The sequence below is a fragment of the Vanessa tameamea genome, chromosome Z (assembly GCF_037043105.1).
Source record: "Vanessa tameamea isolate UH-Manoa-2023 chromosome Z, ilVanTame1 primary haplotype, whole genome shotgun sequence".
Taxonomy (NCBI): Eukaryota; Metazoa; Arthropoda; class Insecta; order Lepidoptera; family Nymphalidae; genus Vanessa; species Vanessa tameamea.
Window position 1 is genome coordinate 16,452,964 of NC_087341.1, and position 25,555 is coordinate 16,478,518.

Below are 25,555 nucleotides of genomic sequence, written 5' to 3' on the forward strand. Positions count from 1 at the left end.
TATTACTTGAGAAACAAAACTTACCGTCTCCAACTTCAGTTTTTATTTTTGGTCTAGGTCTCATATGCGTTTTTCTGTTATGCCTAGAATGTCGAATATCTTTACGCATTTCTTGTCGTATAGTATTATCTGGAAGACGAGGACGACGCTTTCGAACACCAAATGGACGATATCTACATTTTCTTCGCACAGTTGGTGTGTCACCTGCACAATCTAGCATATGCTGATGCAGATCTTCCAAAGACACTCCCTTTCTACATTTTGTACATTCTCTGAATCCTCTAAGAGGCCGAGTTCTGTTATTCAGCTGACTTGGAGGCACATACAAATGCTTTAAAATATCCGAATTTAATAGAACTTCGCCAACTATTTCATAATGTTGTATTTGCGCATTAGGATGTTGAGTAGAAATATGAGACGAGAGAGCTCTAGAGTCACGGGTTTGCGCTCCACAAGCACAACAAACATAGCACCGCGGCCTCACCCACTCACCGCTTAGAACCGCCGGCTTTAAATCAAAATTAGGTGCATTTGGTACTAAACCGAGGGAAGCAGGAAAGTCTGAGCTATCACAAGTTTGCAATGTCGGGCCAGTATAATTAACTACCTGAGAAGACGAAGTTGGAAGTTCTCTGCTCTCTAATATTTCTTTCAATTCGTTTCCAATAATGCTTTGTTTCTCGATTCTTTTCTCTAGGGGTGACGTGGTAAATTTTTCTTCAAATTTACGTCTCATGCAAAGTTGAGTCCATATGTCTAAACTGGAAACCAGTGTAATAATGCAATTGTTAGTGTGAGAGTCACGCTTTATTTGTTCGGGACTCATTAAGTTTTTGTCACTTTCAAGATTTTCCCATTTCCATTTATGCTTTGGCGCAATACTTCTTGGCATATAGCCATCAAAAACGTTCCTAGAAAACTGATCAGATGCTAACAGAATAGGAAATCCTTCTACTGTATTAATAGCAACACTATTTTTCGCTTTTCTTGTTTTTATAGTGTTTTCTGGATCTGGATTAAAGTTAAAAGAACCATCGAGAAATTTAGCTAAATTCTCCTGAACATTACTAGCCACCTTTGAGTAGAAACTTGTGTCAAAACATTTTTCAAATTTTTGATTTGAATCGTCAATATGTTTTAACCAATCTTTTCTATTATTTTCTCCAGTCCTCGGTGATCTGTGGACTACTCCCAGTCTAGATAGTATTTGATCAGCGTCTGTATTGTGAAAAGAGAAATTGGGTGGTATCCTCTTATTCCACTGCAAATCATCTAGGACGATAATTGCATTCTTTTCGATTCCATTGACACTGCCCAAACTTTTTCCAGGTGGCAGTATTAAATTAGTCGTTATGTTATCTTCAATATCGATTGGGTCGTGAGGATGTGAAGGCTTAAGTTCACATGATATAACGATACCGTTAAAAGCATGTCCGGAATAATTTTTATCATCGTTTTCAAACTCTCTATCATTAATACTCCGAGCCTTTTGGCCCTTTTTTGGATTCGTTTTCTGGCGCAACTTGTTACGGTATGGTAATTTAGGGTTTTCACATACATTAAGCTTATGCTCTGCTAGTTCCGTAGTAGAAGGGAATCTAGTGTGACAATCATAACAAGCGAAATATTGATTTGGATGGTTATCGACCATGTGCCGAATAATATCGTTACTATCAGATTCCGTGTGGTTACAAAACAAGCAGTTGATGACGTTATCTTGCTTTGTACTCAAAATATGAATGCGTCGAATATGTTTAGAGACAGCTTGTTTAGAAAAGAAAGACTTATCGCAATAAGTGCAAAGAATTTGCGGAGCAGGTGAATCAGACTTGTCAGTGAGATCATCAAGTTTATTTGGAGAGACTTTGGACGGGGTGGTAGTTTTTTTAGGTTTGTCCTGAGCAGATTTAGTATCCAGTTTGCGTATATTCGTAGTTGTTAGAGGACTGGGGATTGTAGATTTTCTCGGTCTCAACCTTCCATTTAAACCAGACGATGGTTCATCTTCACCCGTACTCATCGTGGTCAATTCCAGAATTCTAAAAATAGGAACAAGTGTAAGTTATTTTTAGGCCAGAAATACTTCATTGAATTGATCTCGGTAGAAGGTATTGTTTGCTTATATTGTATGGATATACATAAATGTAATCTGTGTTATTTTTTTGGTCTAATTTATCTACTCATTATTTGATTTCATTTAAAATATGTATTGTAGTCATCCTCTTCTTACCCAACGACACCAGGAAAATATAAAAAAAAACTAACTTTAAAGTAACCGTCTTGTCCACTGGTAATAAATAAATGTGATTTCAGCTTTTGACAATTAGTTGTATAAAAAATAACTAAATTAAAAAATAAAATAATTGCACTTTTCACAACGAACAAAACGCGACTGAATACATACAATGCAAACGTGAATGTGCGGATTTCAATAATTGTGTTGGTATAAAGCATTAATTTAAATTTTCGAGATAAACCGAATGAAAGCAATCTTGAATTGTAGTTTCTAAGAAGCTGGAGAACATTTTGGTATATGATTTGCTCTTATTTAAAATTTTGATTTCTTTTGGAAAACAGTTAAAGTTAAGATCAATATTAATCAATTTAGTTCTATGTCGCTAAGTTAATTAAAATCCCATGTCGCTGCGTTTTTGAGTGAAAACGCTTCAAAACTTATAAAAAAGGATTACTAATTATTTGCACATCGGCCGCCGAGACTGATGGTTTAAAAAATTTGGGAAACAAAAGATATTTTATAAGTCAGACACCCAGGGTTTGCATAAACTGAAAAAGACGTAAGTCATTTGCTCATTTTTCTAGTTATGACCTTTCGATTCAGAATGGCTACCGGAAAAAAAAAATATTAGGCAGACATTTGGCTCACTAAATTTGAACCGTACAAAGTTATTTGCTCCAAACGATTGCTTATTTAACATTAATATTTTTTGTTGGTATATTTATATGTAATGCTTGCAGCAAGTAGTATGAAATAGACATGGGAAATTTACAGTCTTTCTCAATACCACCATTCGAACAATTCAATTCCAATTAGAGGTCCTATTCATGTCCCCATTTTTACAAATTCAAAGCGCTGCCAATTGACAATGTTGCGCTCCGAATGTAGTAGGCGTGGTCATTAATGTTTCTTATTGCACTATTACCATTCTCAATGATAAATGTACCACATGAGCATATCATATATTAATTGTGTTCACCAGCTCGCTAACTATAGTGACCAATAAGCCCCAAGGCTTTTCAAACAATTTGTAACAAACAATTACTTTTTTTTAAAATTACATTTGAATGATCCCATCAAACACTAACAACAGAAATACGCACTGCTTATAAACTGCAAGAATAACTTAATTCCAAAATATGACTAATTAAAGTATATAAAGTATTTTTTTTTATATTATACTTTGTTACTGTTATAAATACTATTAACAAAATAATATATCAATAAATACATATGTGTCTGATAGTCAGTGGTCGAACAAATCATATTCCTCTTAACCTAGAGGTCTATAATAAACTGTCCCATCTCGGATCGAAAATACCAATAGCAATTGACAGTTACATCCATCCCGATTGCTTGAGTTCAACAGCATGGACTAATTAATTTGCTATGGTTACGCGAAGGCATCGCGCTTTCATTAGCTTGACCTGTCTATAGTCTTTAGCTTTCTTCCAGACGGTGTTAACCTACATTCTCCACGAGCACTCATTTAGTATTCAATGAAACGTAGGGTTGGTCGAATCAGATCCAACATCACTCAAATACACTGTCTTATTCTTAAAATGTTTGAAGTCCAAAACGAACGCGTTGGGATGTATGTAATGTTCCCTTTTATGTTCTGGATGATTATCAAACTGTCGACGATTATAAATTAAAAACACACGTGCGTCAAGAGTGACTCTAAGGCTCTTTCTCTCAGGTTTTAATATATTTTGATCAATATTTTCTATTCGTAAAATATAAAAAAAATAAATCGAAATATTCAGACCACGCCGTTAAGAAAATTATCTTTTTTTCTTTAAACTAAAGACACATACAAATACATGATATTTGAAACAGATAACAATATATAAACACAATATCGAGATTAAAAAAGTAATATTCGATATACCATGCGAAAGATACAGTGCATGCAACTAACAAATACTAATTGTCGACCGTCTACAGATTCAATAAGTATAGAAAAAATGGTCAACAATAACTGCAACTTCGACATTTTAAAGGATCTGACACACCTGTGGGACCACGAAAAAGTTTCATTAAACGTATGTCTTTGGTACGTCCGTAAGCGGTCGAAGCCGCGTTACTCGGTCAGTTCGGTCGCACAGTTATACTGTGTTTTATCCTTTAAATATTTTCAAATGATCACTATCGCAACCGGTAACATTTATTTATTACACTGCTCATGGGTTAACGAAAGCTATATTCAATGTTCATTTACTTCACTTACCTGCTTCGCACAAACTTAATGTATGGGGTATAATAAAAAACACGATATTATGAATATTTATTGAATTGAAAAACATGTCGTCGTCTCATAAACTATAAATATCAACCTGATGTTCCGACGGTACACATATTTATATTACCTATACTCACATATAAATATAAACAAAAGATAAAAACATAAACAAAAAAAAAATACAGACGAATTGATAAACTCCTCCTTTTTGAAGTCGGTTAAAAAACCTCTACCCCGAATCAACATTATATTAGAGTTTGAGCCGTAATAAGAATCTGAGTAACCGAGAGGGTAAATTTCTATCTTGACTTGACTGCACGGGGAGGGTGGTCGGTCAACGGCAACCACCCAAAATGATATTTATTATGTAAAAATATATTATTATTTATTAGATATTTTAGATATTTTTTGGCATCGCGTACTCTCGGGAACTATCAGCAATATGTACAAAAAATTTAAGTCTCTATAGCGACGTTGACCTAATATAGCTAGAGTTATATATAACATAAATTAAAAAATAATAATAAATGCCATCAATAAAATTGTATTGTTTTCTCTCGGTTTTTAAACGATAGCTAACACGCAGACCCAACGTAGTAATAGCCTAACCTAACATTCAACCTAATAACTAACACGTAATCGATAAAAACCGGTCGATTTTTGATTTCACCCAGAAAATTTCGAAAAACAAAATATAGAGATTTTTGTAATATTCGATCAAAATGAAAAAGTGTCGAATACTAAGTGTTATTATTATTATAAGAAAAATATAATTGTTTTACTAATTTTAATCTATATTTATTTATTGGTTTTCGTTAATTATACATTACTCCAATGACAAAAAATGTCTATGCTTCCATTTCAACACGGAAATAACATATTTATAGCCAATCTAACATATCAATCATTATTAAAAAAAGTTATCTTTAAGAATATAAAAAAAATAGTAAGTTAATATTTTTTTGACGTTTCATTTATTATATATAGATATAGAGAATAGTCTCTACCAAAATGGGCCAATTTGATAGAGAATGGAGAATGGGGACTACATTAATTAATATTCCTGTAACTCAACGTACATGGAGTAGATACATGAATAAAGAGCCTTTTTATTTCTTACATTAAAGAAATACTTTATAAGTATTGCGTAAATTCCGTTAGTTAATTAACTTAAACTAATTGTTAATTTATTTTAAGTTCTGATTTTTTTGTATGTACCCCTAATTTAGTGAAGGCCTCCTCCAAAGATGTATATTTGTCTCCGTCTTCTGCCAAACTGCGCCCAAGTTTGGTACAGCTATTCTTTTATTTTCGTCTTCCCATTGTGATAGTACCTTCCCTCTTAAACCTTTTGGACCTCTCCAAAGGGTTTCTTTTGAGGTCTTTCTCTATTCTGTCAGCCTCGCTACATCACCTGTCCATTTCCACTTTACTTTATAAGCACATGTAACTCAGAGCGTAAGTTGCCGCTTCTATTGTTTTTATTCTCGTCAGGTCTTATTGAATCTAGTTTCTTTATCTTAAGCGTGCTACGGTCTGGGCCTCGCTAGCAGGTCTCGATTTTGTATTATGCAATGGACATAAATTAATGACTGGTTTCATTTAAATTTTATCTGGTAGGAGGCTTTAGTTGTCAAACTCATTGGTATGTTACTTTTGAATATTTCTTTTAGACTGCAGAATTTGTTCAATGGTTTCGGTACTCTTCATTCTATTTTACGATATCGTTGTTATTTTTGTCAATGCTACTTGTTTTCCCAAAAGCATAATTTTTTGTGTATTCAAGTGAATTCTCACCATCTCTTTATTTGTAATTTACGAATAATTCTCATTGTCATAGTAAGAGTGGACTGAACGGGGTGTCCTACGATTTAACTTTACCATAGTGTATACATTCCTCGCACCATTCTTGCTTGTTAAGGACGTTTCAAGACACGTGGTATTATACCATACAGAGGTGCATAGGGAAGCTTGGGCTTCTAACTTTCTCCTACCTATATCATTATTATATTTTCTGATGACCTCCATATAACCTGAGCTGACTCTTCGTGCGTGTTAAGATGTCGGAAGCTTTTTGGTAGTTAATAAATACGAGATACAATTGTCTCTGTAGTACTTGTTACTTATCTATAATGATCTCATTCATCTCTTTTTTAGCGACTGCGAAGATCCTGCAACTTATCCTACATAACTTACCGGTCTATAGTTACTTAATACTTTGGGTCACTCCAATATTGAATACTCCAATAACATTCGAGTTCGACCATTGTGTGACCATTGGTTTTCAGATTTTTGTAAATTCAGATTAAATAGCTTCATTCATTTAGCTTCAAAGCTTCGTATTATGTTGTCCGATGCCGCTATCTCCCGCCGATCCTCGATTTCAGAATAAGCTATTGTTTTAAGGTTCTCTTCGCTGCTTTTTATTTTCAATTATTGAATAATCGATGGCTTATTTTGAATTATTGATTGCTTTTTAAAAAAAATCAGTGCTGTAGTATTCTAGTTTCTTCAATCTTATTATCCAAAATGTATTTGTCCAAAGTTCCATGTAGGCCTTTTTTGTTTTTCCGGCGAGAAGAACAATCATCGAGTCTTTTCATGAGATCTCGTTTATATTGTCCATATTCTTTTATTTAAGTATATTTCTTTAAAACTCTGTAGAATGTGGTGACTTCGAGGGATAGTGATTGTTTTTTATTTTCTTTAATTCTTATCTTCTTCGTAATAAAGTTAATGTGTACGAACCCATAATATTTTAAGTCGTTCACGTTCATCAATTCGCAAAACGCCAAAACCTTGAAAACGCTTGAAACATCAAATTTCTTAAGATTTCATAATACGTTTGTATTGAGGAGTTCTCCTGGCGAACAAATTGGTTAAACAGCGTTGCTGATAAGTTGTCATTATAGTTCTATATTGGTTCTTCACTCTTTAGCTAATCACTCGGCCAATTTGACTTTTACTGTTGGCCATATTAGTTGAGTCTGCTATGGTCTAGATTCAGAGTACCGGTGTAATGGAATATTCTCGGTTGGTTGGACAATCTCGTTTTGCTTGTCACCATCGGGAATCTCTATATCCATGACCGATTAGATTTTTGTTTAGATTTTGTTAGATTTTGTTTTAAGTTTGTTGTTAGGAATCCTTTGTCGACCGTCTTGTAAAAATCGTCTTTTTCTTACTCGCTTGCTGCTTCGATTCATTACATTCCTTGTGGGATTCGTGTACAAGAAGAAGGGCCTCAGTTACTATGTTAACTTGTCTTGATTACTGTTTGTACAAATATTTAATAAATATACCAACGATTTAGTATGTAATATTATTGAAGCCTTCATATATTACTTTAAAAAAAGTTTTTTATTTTTTAAATATAATTACGGAAAAACTTGTCATATAAATTAACATGCTCGATACTTATAGATTATAATCGACGTGAGTAATGTTCGTTCCATCAAACCGAAACGAACGTGTTACCGCAACGCAAAACGATCACTAAAGCTACGGTTACACCTTTGGTAAGAAGCGAGACCGGCAGACCGAAGCGAATTCGCCGTTATTCGAGTATTACAAGTAGCTAAGCTTTCGCTCAGCCACAATATGCGTCGGACTCGTGATGATATCTATTACTTTTTGGTTTCAACGTTGATCAAACGGCAGACTGTATATTATTCTAGTGACATTAGCCGTTCTTGATGCGATTCGATACTGGTTCATCATTCCCAACATGTATATCCTGGAATTTTAGCGAACTTCCATGTGAGAGAGAGAGCAACTCTATGACGTCTATCGGAACGCGCTTCGAAACACAACCAGCTTTTCTGCATTTCTTCGGGAAAATATCCACAAAACACAACAAGGAATACATTTATTTTACGTGTTCGTTTACCAATAAACACGAAAAAGTTGTAACATATACTTATATCTAGGGAAACGGCGACTGGTGGAGGGTGAAAGCTAAATATCCATACAATCATGCAGACAATACCGATATACAGTTTTGTAAGAGTGGCAGGCAGCACCACGTACTCACTTGGTCAACAGGAACAGGCGATCGGGTGAAAAGTCATCTAAACAATCGTCTGATGCGAACGGCAGCGGCTCGAAATTTTTCGACTCTACATCATGCTCACAGCACGTCAATAAATCATCTGGCAGGTATCTGGACCAAAAGTTCACCTATTAACGTATAGGCACAGCCTCGTCAAAAAGCTAAAGAAAAAAGAAAAAAACAAAAATAAATAAATCGTTCAGATGATAAACGTAACGCAAATTAGAGTTAAATAATAATGAATTAGTAAAATAAAATGCATAACAAAAAGTTCGCTTTGCTTGTAAGATACGAAATTAAACCGGTAAAAATCTCTCATATCAAACAGTAATATGTATACAAATGTAACGTAAATGGTATACAAGAATGAAGAAATTTTATAAAGTGAACGGAATTTAAAATGTTTTATAAAATACACGCAATAAACGGACTGGCTGCGTTCAGAAACGGCTCGCCCACCGACCACCCCCTCCGCGCTCCGGCCCACGTGCCCCCACCCCTCGGGCGCCGCTTGCCGCCGCCCACTCCGCCCACAGCGTGAAACCCGACTCCCTATCACCGAATGCATCACACAGGCGCACTAAGCCCTTGTTAAAGTTAAACTTAAATTGATAAATATCAATAACTATGATTATTATATTCAAATCAATCATTTTTCAAAAACGTACACAATACATTCATTCGCGATGGCGTCACGTAGCGGCTTATAATATAAAGTAGAATTAACAGCAATATATAAAATAGCGCGTCAATGTGTTCACAGTAATTATTTAAAGACAAGCCTAAAACACTCAGCATATCGGTGACCTACTTTAATCACACGAATATCACAAAGCAGCGCCTCGCAAAATCTATTGCTGCCATTAGGAAACTATTGCTTTATATTATTAAGGAATTCTTTTTTGAATTTGACGGTAAAATACGACAGTAATTATAATATCCAAATGATATTCCGAGCGGGTCGCTCGAATAACACAAACAATCCGATCAAAGTAGTTTGAAATATGATCTTTACGGCGCTATCATGTGTAATTACAATACTTACTACCTTCAGCCGACACTTGGTTTTTACGCATGGTCAAATATATTTGTCAAGTTTTACAACGATTCAAACGCAAAGCATACATAATATAGGTCATAAATTAAAAGTATCGCATCGAAAACATACGAAATGAAAAAATAAAAAGCCGTCGCTAGCAGCGAGCTCCGGGCGGCTCCGGGCGACTACAGGCACCGGCACGCAACATGTATAAACACTTCGCGCCACGTGCTTTTGTTTATTCGGCGATTGCGGGAATTCGAACGCTTCCATAACTACTATAACTGCCGTTTTTCTGAGAGTATGTCAAAACGCAAATGATAACAAAGTCAATACAGACGACGAGACTTAGTTATCCTTAGATCAGCAGTGGGCAAAGCATTCGTATACATCCGACTCAATTATTTAATTTAATATATTATGATAGTACTCACGGATGCAGATGCGGGGCGGCGCAAAGCGCCCGCCCCCGGTTGTACGCAGAGCCACACGTGGCTCTTCTCAGCGGTGGCCGCTATTCAAAGAACAACTACGAACGACTTCACAGCGGAACCGAGCAACAGCCAGGTCGTTGCAGCACCTGGCTGATATCGGTGGATATCACCTGCAACACCACAGTCTTTCAGGAACCCACACAATTGAACACTTTACCGCGGAACTTGGTCTTTTAAACTATGTATTTACTTTGAAATGTCATTGAATAGCGCGAATCGAAAAAAAAAATAAAACAACATTTTCAGCAAATTTACACACACTTTCGCGTGTACGATTTACTTTATTTAATGTATATACATTTTATATAAACAAAAAAAATTGCGCAAATTTTCTGTAAATTAAAAGGTTGTACGCGAAAATAAAAATGAAATTGACAGCATTTTTAATTGAACTTTTAGAAATAAAATTAAACTAAAAACGCAGTTAATTTACTGCGTTTAAAATAGCACTAATCATTCATTTAATTAATTTTTCAATAAACCGAAAATACGAAAACCGTAATCAACATACACGAAAGCTAGCTACGACGCGCGGTACTTTGCCGAGTGCCGACTGGCGACCGTCCGCGAGCAGCGCTCAGTGATATATGACAGATGAGGCTTGTCTACAGGACGGAGCCTGCGGCCGGGCTGGGCGGCTAGCGTCCGGGGAAACGAGAACTAAAGCCCTAGAGCGCACGAGCGAACTGAAAACTACTTTTTTTTAAACTCCCGGTGCGAGCTGTAATTTACGTAGGTCCCGTAGGTAGATACGTAGGTTGACAATTTTCATTATGATGTCCTAAACAAATGCGATTCGTAACAGAAGTGCATACGACTCGAATCCGCAATTAATGATGACGCTCCGTTTGAATTATATACAACAAATATTACAAGTGTCATTGTTTCAGTGCGTTGGAAATTTGATATACTATTGTAACGTTCATTGCGTTGTTCCCTTTGTGTAGCCTAATTAAACCGAATTCAATAACGAAAGGTTATTGATTACTTGCATTGCGCATGGATGTGTATTCCTAGATTTTCGTCACCTAATGGCGACGTTGCCCCCTCTTTTTTCGAAAATTATGTGCTTTTTGCAATTTAATAATACGAATCGATTGAAACTCATGTTCAGTTCAAAGTAAATTCAGAAATAAGTTTTGCGTATGTGCTACTCGTCAGCCATGTGTGATTTGAAGTTTACGCGTCGAGCAATGAATGTTAAAGTAAGTCGGCGCGGCGCGGCGTCCATGTCTACAGAATCTACAGAATATTCTTAATAAGCGGCATGTTTTAGTATCTTAGTATTGGCTAACATTAAGAAATATATTTTATAAAGTATTATTACGAACGCCGAGTTCAAATTGTTCATGACAATAATCTATTATACTTAAAGGGTGAATAAAACGACGGGTATTGCAGACGATGCACGTTGTCATCAAATACGACCGCGATTACCTTTTGATCGGCAATGACATATCTTTAAAGCTAACGTTTCCGCGCATCGGACCCACTTTCCAGCCCGGGCGGGTGCGAGCAGCACATGGGCAACTCCATACGTCGATTTCAATACAGTTATTATAAGTGTACCAGTTGTGTTGCTGGACATCATATTGCAGTACTTACAAATACGTCTTTACAAATATAAGAGCTTAAATTTTTTGTAGACTTAAATTTACACAACTAAGAGTTTAAAAATAAAGTTTGTTATTATACGGTCTCCAAGCTCGGTCCCGTTTTCATTTCACAATATATGTTCGTAACCTGTTATTTCTTCAACAGTTCAAAGACCTAGTTATTATGTAATCATATAATTGTTCAAGATTTTATGTATAATTAGGCGGTGCGATGCAAAAGTCCGCCAAACAGCATAACTTAGTATCGCTGTGTTCCGGGTTGAAGGATAGTTCAGGCAGTGTAACTACAGACACAAGGGAATTAACATCTTATTTCCCCACGACCCATGGCATCGCATTGGCGATTTAGCGGATGCCAGAATGCCAGTCAACCTACCAATAATGTAATAACGTACTTTAGTACCTACTAAATATAAATCAACTACCTATTTTACTTAAATATAAACAAATTTTATTTTCTTTAGAAATAGATAATATAATTATATCTTAACTTTAAATCAAAAAAACTACAACAACTGTATTCAAGTTGATTTCCCTTACTACGGCATCATCCGCTGTAGACGAGTGCTACGAATATCAACTACGCTGTGGAGCGTCAACGTAATAAAAAAACTGTTTATATGATAAATCCTATAGCTATAGTAAAAATTTGGATTTCTTGAAGATGTAACAAAAGGGAAAATTACAAAAAGGCTTCATCAACTTTGATTCCTACAGCGTTCTATTTGAAAAGTAGATTATACTTGATTTACCAAAACCCACCTTCACTGCACTTGCAGCGTCTGCTTTCAGTCTGCCTCAACGCGGTAAACTCACTACCTACTTAACTCACTTCAATCGGATTTCAAACATAGATAACAATTGTCTAGTCCCCAATAAGATGATCACGTTTTCTGTATCATAGTTTGTAGATATTTGAATATTATCAAACACATAAACATGGGATATAGATCTGGTACCATTCAAATGGTATATTGATTTGTGGGATATTCTGTTTTAATGTACATATTTATGTAGATTTACACATACACGTAAACATAAATAAAATGTGTACATTATTTATTTACTTTATTCATACAATATTACATTCCAATTAAGAAAATAATTTAAAGACATATTCAATTATAGAATGTACAGTCAGAGTAAGAAAACCTTCGTCGGTTTTCAAACTCATTCCTTTATCAAGTCGTAAACTCTTAGTACCTTTTGAATCTAAAGCACTAAATAGACAACTGCATATAAATTTAAACTAACATGCTATGATAACTTGGTTCAAAATAGTCTAACATCTTTGGACTACGTCGTTTCATATCAACATAAAAACTTTTTTATGGCCTAATTAGTCATTACAAGATTTAAATTAGATATCTTCTACTGAATTGTCAGAGTCTGTCATTGTCATATATTTTCTTGCAATATCTTGCAATCTTAGAATAAAAACGCTTGTAATATTATTCGGCCGTTATTTTAAGTGACGGTTAATTTTATGACGTGACGTGTGATGAGTGGTTCCATCGGCACCGGGAAGTGGTTGTGATTCCTTGGCCTGCAAAAGCGGCGGATAAACCCTATCGAAAATCTATGGGGTTTGATGGTGCAACGGTGGATAAATAATAACGATAGAACCAAAGCAGCTGTCGTAGAACATTGCCGAAGTGTCTGGGAGGGCTTCAGAGCAATCGAAATATACTCTCGCCTTGTTGGATCAATGCGACAGCGACTACAAGCTGTGATTGATACGAATGGCGGATACACTCGTTTTAATAAAATATATAAGATTTGTTTAAATGAATAAATTTTACCATAATTACTATTTATTTTTAGTAGGATTACTACTATGCACTCTCTTTTATAAGAGACAAGACAATGTCCTAATCTCCGATGTTACACGAGCATTCACTATGAGGTTTCGTGAAAAGTTGGTAATTATCACACCGATTGACGGCTTCTTCTTATTATTATTATAGCTTTTAAACGCTATTATACTCTTTGCTAGATGCGACTTATAATGACATTGCGACGCAACATGTCATACTCAATCGGTAAAGCAGGTTATCGCTCATACTGAGCACACGAAAATAGATCTTAAGGTGACGAACCTTTTCTTACTCCGACTGTACAAGCTGCATTTGATGCAACTTAGTACGCAGCGATAACTGCCACGCAACCATCTCTACCATACACGTATGTAATACTGATAGACATTGCTAAAGCGCTGCATGATAGATAGATTACATTACATCTCAGGACTCATTGTCATCATTGTCAGAACTCTCATTGTTTTTTTATTTATACCAATCATTTCCTATCGTTCGTTAATTTATGGTTCCATACGAAAGGAGTTCAAAAGCCCAAGGAGAGGGAAGGCATCCAAAAATCAAAAAATTAAAATAAAGATATACTTTATTCAAGTAGGCTTTTACAAGCACTTTTGAATCGTCATTTAACAAACTATTTAAAGTAAAGCTACCACCGGTTCGGAATGTAGATTCTACCGAGAAGATTAGATAAACTCATCCATCGCAATGGGAACTCTTTAAACGACGTCATCCACGAGTAATCTTTTAATAACTAAGTCGGAATGAAAATGCAACGAAATGAAGAAAATTTAATTTAATTTTATAAAGTTTTCGATGAAGCAAGAAAAATCACGCAGATTAAAGCACGTGAGTTCGGAGCCTTTTATGCAACTCATCGTAAAACTATCGTTTACAAGTGGTATGGTTGTTACTATTTTAAGAAGGTCGACTATCGATTGAAGACTACCCGAGACTACCCAACCCTTTGGAATTCCGATTGATGGATTAAAATTGTCGAAAAATCGAGTAAATGAAGCCGAAAAAATATTTGTAAGAGTATGAGACGGGACCCTTTAAGGACACATAACGGGGTAACGCGGATATAAATAAATTGGTCGTTGTAAGTAAGTTTAATGATTCTTGACGATTTCTCTATTTTATATAACTATTCGATTAGCCTACCATTAAACTTTTATTGTTTCTGATCTTCTTATTTATAAAGACGGATGTTATGATACGGTAGTTCCCAATCCACAGTACAATCGTTATTACCTATTATGAACTATTGTTACTATAAGGATCAACTGGAATCAATCATTGACAGACCTCCGTTTCACGTTTATCATGATCCCAGAAACTCTTGCTTGCAATTGGACAGAAAGTGTGCACTGCAATCATAAAGTCATTCATGAATCATCAAAAAAGAGTGACGGTGAGTACAGTTTCCGTAACTCTGAGGAACGTAATACATTACCTGAAAGAAGACCATATCAAGCGAATCAAGGAAAAAGCTCGAGAAAATTAATCCAAAGGTGACAAGACCGCGCAACGATTCACGACAGTAACCTCCCGGAGCTCGCTTTACTATTCTACGTTAAATGTATTCGAACCCCTTGTTCTCCCTACTCCAGATCTAGCCCCCAACGAGCTAGTTTATATCCCAATATAAAAAATAATATCCGACGATAATTATTGTCGTCATTGAGGCCATTTGCAACCATTTTAAGGACGAAAACAACAAGTAAATGTTTCAAAACCAAAACCGGACTGTTTATAGATTGCGCTCTGAAAAGTACGATTTGATTTTATAAATTACCTACCAGTTGATATCCAACACGACCCTTTCAATTTTATTTTAAATGCCTGGTCTGATGTCTTCCTGTTAACCTATACGATCAAGGCGCATGTATCGATATATATTTGTCGAATAATAGTAGGTATGTATGTAGTTTAGAAGTTATGCGGAACAGATGAACGTAGTCATATACATATATGATTATATGTATTATTTTAACCGATTGTAACAATATACCCTTCGAAGTCGGATAGTAAATAATGATATTGATGTGTTATGATAAGTTACTGTATAGATAGTTAATATGTTCATCAGCTAAAAGAGTGCGGTAACCGAGGGTGTCCCTACTCCTCATTACTTCTAATACCTAAAAGCATTGTTTACCTAATCGCTATCATACCCACGTAATACCCGTTTATATAATTTCCAGAAGTAGCAGAAGTTATGTCATTCATGCAAAATGTTTTAAACGATTGCCATTATTGCCACAAAATGCAGAAATCTTGCCGGCATAAGCGGAACAAGCAATTATTTATAAACCATATATTTATTAATACGTTCAGAATTATCGTTGACTCTTTTATAAAGGAGAATAAAGTGAATATTTACGCTTGTAACGTCAACAGTCGAAATTAAAAGCAGGTTAAACTAATATAGGTACCTAATATACATACTAAAACATTTTTCGAAAGACGCTGATACTTCTGGTATTTTTTGTGGATATAGGTTTTTTTCAGTGAGACATTTAAATTTAAAATAACTTCTCATTTACTAGTGCTATACTATATTATATTCAAAACAAATTAATAGAATTTAATTAAAAAAAAAATGTGTTTATTTGCCCAAACCCATTCTTAGTCTAACTCTTAATTCTGATAGAAACATTAATTTAACATTGCATAAACACGAGAAGTACCTACGGGCAAACTTGTAACACCAAGATTCCGTCCCAGTAAGGTCAATCTAGCTTCCTTGGGCAGTCTTCGACCCTATATTTATTAACTTCGTAGATACATTTTAACTTATCATGATTTAAAGTACCAGCTCAACAGCCACCTATTTTTTAAAATAGTATATTATACCAGGGACCAATATAAAATTATACAATAATTATATTTTCTGTTTGATTTTGTATGCCGTATTTAATGACGTCCGAAACAAGGTCATAACTTTCGCTTAAAAAAAAATTAAAAACATGAATAGCACAAAATAAATCCCACAAAAAATGCTTAAAATGAATGACTAATAATAACGACACCTGAACTTTTCATTTCAACTACTTGGCACTTTTGAATCACATCACTTGAACTTCGCAAGATAAGAGAAAGAGGTTCTAATTCAGCTTGTAATTGATCCAAATAAACAAACATTGCAAGTTAAATAGGAGCTCGAAATAAAAGAGTTTCCAAAGGAACATCCAGAAAATATCTACAAAATACACATAGCCTATTCCAATGGAAGTAGGAAAAAAGATAAACAAATTTTAGATAGATACGTATTTCATGAGATTTGCTAATAACTCAGCCATATTGTGCACTACTAAGAGTTTATGATTAATACATCTTTATTTATAATACAACACTACCAAAATTCTGACATCATTTTCGTCGACGTTCAAAATGCCATTTTATCGCAAATCCATAGTGAATACCATAGATTAATCAAGCTCTCGACCAAAGATATCACTTCAAATCGCTGTCAAATGTTGTTTATTTGCTTTTTTTTCCTATTATGGTTGGAATAGAGTATATGGAGTCGAAACGATTGCAAGCGCGAAATTGGTCATCTTTAACTTAAATATTGTTTAGACAAAGAATCGTTGCGATTTTTTATTTTATTGTGATTTTTATGATTGTCATATTTTTATTTTTTTCAATAGTAAATAACTTTCGCAATGAAATCTACAGATTTAATCTTCTCGTTCCATTTAAGAGGATCAAAGGACTCGGTTGGATCTTTTACTTGAATAATATTAATTAAAATAATTATTTGAAAGGCTTCTTTTTTCAATTACGCGAAATTGTATGCAATGTATTCTCGGATATTTCCATGAAATAAGCCCTGAGTATATAGCGATCCTCTCAGCTTTAATTATTTTAATATAAACTTATATTGAAATCAAATAAATGAATTAAATCTTTCACTTTTTTTCAATTCCCTAATATATATCTCAGCTTATATAACATTATATTAACGTCACCAAAACTTTTTGTTTTAAAGTAGTTGATTGAGTCCCGCTGTTATATTCCATCTACTACAGCGTATTAAACATTTAGCACATAAAACGACTATATCTTTTGTTAATGTGACTTGACTGTGAAAGGACAAAAATATCTTCTTATTTTTTTTAATGAGTCCTTTACAACTGCAGTATATATAGGTATATACATATACAAGAAACATGCAGACAGTATTAAAATGAGTAACATTGCAGGGAGTTTTTCTGTTTCAGTAACACGCTGGGCCGTATTCCTCGCCGGCTTAGGAGCCGGTCAGGTCCAAACACGTGATGATACTGGCCACCTGACCGCCTTTTATCGAGGTATATATATGTTCAAAATATACAATAGAGTACTGTAGATAAATGTATACGCTAAACTACTTTAAATAAAAGCTCTCGCAATTCATTCACTCTCGTAATCCTGAGGAATTTAGGTTCACGGTTTCACATGATTTTCGAGGCACGACAGCGCATACATTGACAACTTCTAAACTCTGAGCCACAGCTGACAATTTCTTGTCATAATATATCCGGTGTTCAATACCCAGGAGTTAACACACTAGTCTCGCGAGAAGGCGGTCTTGCTTAGACTTAAACCAACGATCGATAAAGAGCCACGTGTTGTATACAATGAATATAAATTCAATATAGGTAGCCGTATTAATCTATATAATTTATATACTTACGAATTGTATATTTTAATTGTATTTTTATTCTGTTATCTATGTGGGTATCATCCGGTGCATGACTTAGTAGTCATGCATCGGCTGAGAGCTGAACAAACAAACAAATTTTAGTCAAGGTGTCGCACATAATTTAGGTATTATATAAAGAAAGTTAAGATGTTATATACTAAACATCGCTACCTTAATATAAAATAATATAAATCATATGTTACTCTATGCAGCCATAAAAAGTGTATTAGAGACTTAATCGATGCTTGACTTATTGTAATAATCGTTAGTGATTGGTTAGGTTTGTCAAACTATCTGTGATTGGTCAAATAATTAAAAAAAAAATAAAAAATAAGGCCTAATGGATAAATATATAAAAACTTGAAGCAACAAAAGCAAAGTAGTTTGTTGTTATCGTTAAGAGTTTGTTGTTTATATGGCTGCTTGAGTTTTTTTTTAAATCTAATTGTTTGTAATACAATGTGATACTTGTAATTAAAAACAAACCTTTTTTTTCTCTGGCTTATATAGAACGAATAAATATGACGCTCAGCTGGCAGATACCTCTTCATTATTACAATAAAAAACACCAAATTTTTAACATCAACGTGAACTTTGTCACTGGCAGCGCGAACGTTGACTATGAATGTTTCGCATTAAATATTTATATATGTAATATATTTGTATATATAATATGATAGTGTGTGTGTGAGTGTTATTTTTAGGATATATAAATATATCAGACGAATCAGACGACCTCCGTGGTCGAGTAGTGTGTACACCGGTTTTCATGGGTACGCTACTCCGAGGTCCCGGGTTCGATTCCCGGCCGAGTCGATGTAGAAAAATTTCATTAGTTTTCTATGTTGTCTTGGGTCTGGGTGTTTGTGGTACCGATTTACGTCTGATTTTCCATAACACAAGTGCTTTAGCTACTTACATTGGGATCAGCTAATGTATATGATGTTGCTTTGCCTAAATGCTTTTTACACTCTTTCGCCAGATAAACTTTAAAGGTAACACTTTGTAACAATGACTACAACGTTCTTGCTTCGCGTATCAATCTACAGATAACAGAACAGCAGATATAGCTTAACGTATCGGTTGGTGATTATACTATTATCAAGAGGTTCCTACTACTTTATCAGAGCCATCGAGTTATCATTACTCCTCTTCGTCGTCCCTACGTGCTCGTCCTCCGACTGGAGTATTGGTTCAGATTACGGCCACTTTATATAAAACCTTGCAATCTGTTACTTTTACTAAACCACTATTTTTGTAAGAAATTTGTAAATGGTGATTATTGGTACATCGTGTTTAATTATATATATATATATACTAGCAACATTTCCAAGTTGAATCGCAATTCCGATCCCCTGGGCTAAAAACGAACCAGCCCTCCTGTCACCAGTGGAGGCAATGAGGCGAGGTGTTATACTTTTAATGAATCTTTTTGCACCACTACTCCAAAGGCCAAGTGTAACAACAGCAAATGGGAAAAAAGAAATTTGACATAAGATACGAATTTGAATCGTTTTTTTGGTGCAGTTTTTTCCGTTTTGGGCACATGTTAAATTTTGTGTCAAACTATGTAGTGTAACGTGGACCAATGGCGAGTCCCAAATATTTGTTTAGTAACTTCGTAGGGATATCATCACTAGGCTATCGTTTTTTTGTACTAAATGAGTTGAAATGTGAAATTCCTAAATTTCGGACCACCATCCCTATAGTATTATATCGGTGCCGTTTGAAGCCTCAATTCTGTTGATTGTTTGGAACCCTTAATTAAGCTCAGGGCCGTCGTCTCGAGTACATAGATACACATCCTGTGAGCCATTAAAGACCTAAATTACGCTCTCCGTTCCGAGCACTTTAACTTTGTCATTTAACACTTGTAGATGCGTGAAGAGAAATCACAATGCGAGCCAATTGATCCGTCCACTGCACAATGTGCATTGTTAATGCTACTACAGAGCCAACCGCCATTGCTTTAGGGCGTAGACAAACTTGCTAAGCACGGTGCATTGTTTTTTTTGTACACATTTAGGCACACATAACTGCTGATGGACTACGAAACGGCTGTGTTTTTTGTTTAAAATATGATTTAAGATTAACTAATTTTGAAAAGGAGACCTAGAGCGTTGTTAAATTAACCAAAGAGGTCTTTGTTACTAGTTACTAGTCGTAACAGCGATAGATAGGTTCTTATTTAGTTTCTTTATTACTCTGTTTCAACCACGATTATAGTTCGCTTTCCGAACTCACCAAGGTAATAAACGATCGACAGGACGGACGTAATCGAAATAAAATATTGTTTTTAAGTACTTTTTAAACATTACGATATAGTATTAAATAAATAAAAAAGTAAAACTATCACTGATGGTCCGTAGTTTTTTCTTTTATTTCAAGTAAACTTTACAGTAAAGCATTTTTGAATCGCCAATATTTCAACTCTACCACCGTTTCGGAAAACAAGAAGAAACGGTAAGAAACTCGCATTGTTGCTTTTTTCAAATAAGCCGATTTACCATGACGTTAGTATGCACAACAAATTATTGTTCGAACAGGCCTGTGATGGATCCAGCCTAAATCCAATCGTGTTTTTATCAAAATTGTATTATTTTAACGAATAATAATAATTTGAATGATATCTTCCATTATATATATATTCATATTAGCCAAACACGTTTTCTGTACTGCGTGAAAGCAGAGAGGGGCTACAAGCAGTTCTTAATTTTTGTATGTATATTAGCTCTTATTTAATGTTTTTGTTGATTCTTCCGTATAAAAATTATATTATAATAAATAAATCGTAAAGCAGCCGTTAATATTCTATTTCCTTAAATTTTGCGCGTATTGTTGTTCTAGAACTAAATATGTTTTGTAAACATCAGATAAATACAATTTAAATATCTGCGGCATTACTCCACAACAATATTACTATCTACATAAATCAAATAAAATAAAAAATTATCGGTGTGTGTTAAGTAGTAACTACGAGAATACCCGGCAATAAAAATCAAAGGTGACAAAGATAAATTAATCTCTAACTCGTTACTGATCACTGAACGTACTACTACTCCAAATTGGCAAACATCTTCCACTCGGCGCGAATAATGAAACCCTTTTTTATACGATATACGATTACTGCAGTTGTCCACTACGTATGATGACATCCTCGGGGGCTTCCTCTCTTGGAATGACTCTGAGACTCATTATGTTACTAAGACGTATCAGCTGATATTTTGTTCAAATATTAATCCATAAATAAAAATCTTAAAATCCATTTAAATAGTAAATTCTATTAAATAACAAAAAAAAACATTTACATTAACAGCCTGTAAATTTCCCAATGCTGGGCTATGGCCTCCTCTCCCTTGGATAAGAAGGTTTTGGAGCACATTCCACCTCGCTGCTCCAATGCGGGGTGATGGATGCACATGTGGCAGAATTCCGTTGAAGTTAGACACATGCAGGTTTCCTCACGATGTTTTCCTTCACCGCCGAGCACGAGATGAATTATAAACACTAATTAAGCACATGAAAATTCAGTGGTGCCTGCCTGGGTTTGAACCCGCAATCATCGGTTAAGATGCACGTGTTCTAACCACTGGGCCATCTCGGCTCAACATTTATTTACTAATAAATAAAGTTTTTTTGTAATCAAATTGAGCAATCAATGGAAGTTAAGTTAATTTGGCAGCTATAGGTCAGCTCGAACGGAACTGCCCTGCTCTAAATTTATAACCTCCATATCAAATCAAATCAATTTTATTCAAGTAAACTTCTCTGTAAACTCTAGAGAGAAGAAACGTCAAGTAACTGACACAGTTGGTCTTTTCAAATTAACAGATTTACAATGCTGTTTATCACGTTAATTAGTGTCCTTTGATGGAACCCGAGTCTAAATCCAGTTTCTAAAAAGTATTCTTTTAATGAATAATAAGATTTATTTATCAATTTAGTCTTAATAAACTTCTTAAATTTTGTAAATGGTAAATTGATTACTTATACAAACAACCCACCAAGGAAACCGTCTCCTAATACCTACGTAAATTGCATTTACCGATAAAGATTCATTTTATTATATTGACGATTTCTTGCAGAGTTTAAATAACGAGCGTCTAGCACTCTATCACGGAGGGGTCAAGGGGCGCGTAAAACAATCGCCTCCGTAACGAAGTATGTAACATTACCTGCACGTGTAACTCGTGCTAACAACGGCTCAATGGAGATCAACCAACAATCATTCGTAATTAGTCCCGGTTAGGTTTATTGGTAAATTTCAGATGTCTAAACTGTACCTATGCAATATCATAACTTAGCTAAGATTGAATGAATGAATGAATCATTTTACATTTGACAATCATCCTAGAGATTTTATGAGAATTGGTTTAAACAGACCAGCTATATAAATGAAGTCAAGAACTGTGGATTTCTTCAGTTCATTTTCGAAGGTCAAAAATAGTACTATATTTCCATTCCATGGCGTTGTATTAAAAACGTTTAAGCGGTTAGAAACCGCTCTAGTAAATTTTGGTTATTTTCACAGTATTATGTCATATGGCATATTACTTTGGGGTAACGCTGCAGATATTGAATCAGTTTTTTATTTTACAAGAGAGAGCAATCCAGTCTATTTATAATCTTGGAGCTAGAGACTCTCAGACTTCGGGATGTTTTTAACAAAGTAGGAATTCTCACTGTTGCGTCACAATATATTTACAACAATATTGTGTATAGTAGCATTGATCACTTTGACAAATCAGTGATAATCATTGTATGTGCACAAGAAGTAAGGATAAGCTTATAACGCCAAGTTTCCGACTCCGCAAAGTCAATAAAGAAGGCATATTATTCGATACAATATTATATAGATGATAAAAGATCGTGGAGGTAATACTTGTTGACTCCCAGGCAGGAGACATGACTTATATACTTGTATTTAACTAACATGACTGTATTTTTAGATGTTGAAAGAGAGTAACTACTGAGTTTCTTGTCGGTTCTTCTCGGTAGAATCTACATTCTGAACCGGTGGTAGCTTTACTTAAAATAGTTTGTCAAAAGTGCTTGTAAAAACCTACTTGAATAAAGTAGATTTTGATTTAATTTTGTACATCTGACAGGAACACTTGTCTAGTACAAAATAGTTTTATAATCACGGTTTAACAAAGTTGATAACATATCAGTACGTAAGTGACAATGAAATAATATAATAATTAATTATAATTTAAGATCCAACAATGCTTAAGCGATTGCAAAAGACAGGAATGTCCTTGACAATGAAGACGAATGAAATCCATGACACGCTGCTCTAAGCCGGTCAAGAAGTTACAGAATGTAAACGGTGATCCATTTAATGAACCAATCGCTGCTTCGAATGTTTTACTCGATCGATATCTGTATCAACTTTCAATAAATATTTTATGAGGAGTGTAATTGTAATCAATTAAAAAATATCGAACATAAAACTGCACGCAAGCTTGTTACAGATACATACCTACCACTTAAAGTGATAAGCCGCACTAGCATATTTCCTTTTACTTTTGCTAAAAGGCGATGCATCCGAATGGGCACACTCGCGGAAATGCAGGAAGCACATTTTATTAAGCAGGAACCGCGAGAGATTGTCAAGGGTTACCTAGCTAAAGTTTAAAATGCTCGTGTGACGTGTAAGAGCTCGTCGCGAGGTGAACTCACTCGCGCTGCAGAAGCGTTATTGTGCCGTAATCACGTGCGTGTCGACTACGATCGCGCACACCCCTCCGCTATCACCGATTACCGATATACAGGTTACTCATCTTATTCGCTCACTTGTTTAACGTTCGATCTGCGACAGGGACCGTTACTGATGACCACTAATGTGATAATGATGGTTCGGATTTATCTTTAACTGAATCTAAGTTAATCTAGATGTTTTGTTTAATTATTATAAACAAAATCAAATTATTTTAATTTATGCTGCAGATGATATCGTTTGACAGCCATGTTTTTATTTGTGACGTCATCAAAGTAGATACGATATTGTTTATTTAAAAGAATTTAGTAATTGTGAGTTCTAATACTAGTAATGCCGGACCTTATATATTGTCATTATCACAGAATTTAATAATTCAGATATGAAAAACAAAAACGATCACAGACTGATAGCATTGAAAATAAGCGACGTATAAACAACTATGGCGGCAGACTTGCATTTCTTTGATTTTACTTCTAATTTTTTAACTTAACTTGAACAATAATGGTATACGTGTAAATTAACATATTCGGTTTTTATAATATCTTGTATATTAAAATAAGTAAAGAACCACATTATTATTATACGTTTTTGCAAAAGATGAATTTTATAAGAAAAAGTAAACATAGACTTAAAATATTTTATTCACATTTTATGTGACAGGAGCGCGCCTGTAGTCGATGCAGTCGGCGGATGCAGTAAATTATTATCCATCAACAAATTTCCAAAGCAACCGGGACTGCGGACTGTTTCGTGCAAATAATGATCGACATTTTCTTATTGGGCTGCCATTTTTCAACAAAAAAATAATTTCTATGCTAAATCTGATAAGGTATTGTTAATCAATTGACTTTTACAAAAAAAAAACTTGAATTTCGAATGATGAAACCAAAGCGTTGAAAAATGTTTCCCATCGTTTTTGGTGTTATTTGAGGAATATCATTCCCATCTTGCACTGCCTTTTTTCGTGTTAGGAATATTATGTATGTTTTCAATATTGTCTGTCGCTGTGGCGCAAATCGGATATTCAGGGAGGGGGTTATCTTCAATTTAATCTCAACATTGTTAAGTAATTAGATAACTATTAATGAGATTCGTTTGACGATTGATGGTATATATATACCCTGCCTCTTGTAAATCATGTTTATATCTTATAATCGTGTTTTTATAAGTACAGTGACTTTAAGTCCTATCTGAATTTAATAACAACGTTATTTTAAATTTTCTCTTTTACTGCAGTTCCGGCTTGACTTTATGCTTGAATGTTTGCTCCAAAATGAATAAAGCTAGATAATATATACGTTTAATGTGTTCCCAATCACTATGGTGTCAAGTAAATAACCTATCCCTATTCCAACCCCTTCCCCTTATATACCCCTCGTTAGTCTCCGTCATACCTAGGGTACTTTCAATTGCGTTTTAGAAATTTAGACGTTGAACTAATTACAAAAACTGTTTCACAACATTCTATAGATCATACACACACACAGACGACCTCTCTTGAATATTATCAACATATATCTCTTCCTCTCTCATCTTTACTTGAGACACTTCAAACAGTTGAAATAAGACAAAAATATCATTTTTAACGATATTAAAAAAAAAAATTGGCACTTATCCTTCCCCGTCTGCATAGTTAAGGTTCATG

General features: G+C 34.7%; 1 protein-coding gene across 2 annotated transcripts in view; it reads right to left on the reverse strand.

Annotated features, from left to right (window-relative positions):
• Positions 1 to 25,555, reverse strand: part of LOC113404148 (uncharacterized) — a 43,967-nt gene that overhangs the window by 10,752 nt on the left and 7,660 nt on the right. The window contains exons 2-4 of one of the 2 annotated variants that reach the window (XM_026644944.2): positions 10,003 to 10,172; positions 8,512 to 8,640; positions 25 to 2,039 (exon numbers count right to left, since the gene is read on the reverse strand). In XM_026644944.2, the coding sequence (XP_026500729.2) occupies positions 25 to 2,020 (1,996 nt within the window). In that variant the 5' untranslated portion in view covers positions 2,021 to 2,039; positions 8,512 to 8,640; positions 10,003 to 10,172. Of the gene's footprint in view, positions 1 to 24; positions 2,040 to 8,511; positions 8,691 to 10,002; positions 10,173 to 25,555 lie in introns of both variants that reach the window. The other variant, XM_026644943.2, reaches the window with a different exon arrangement.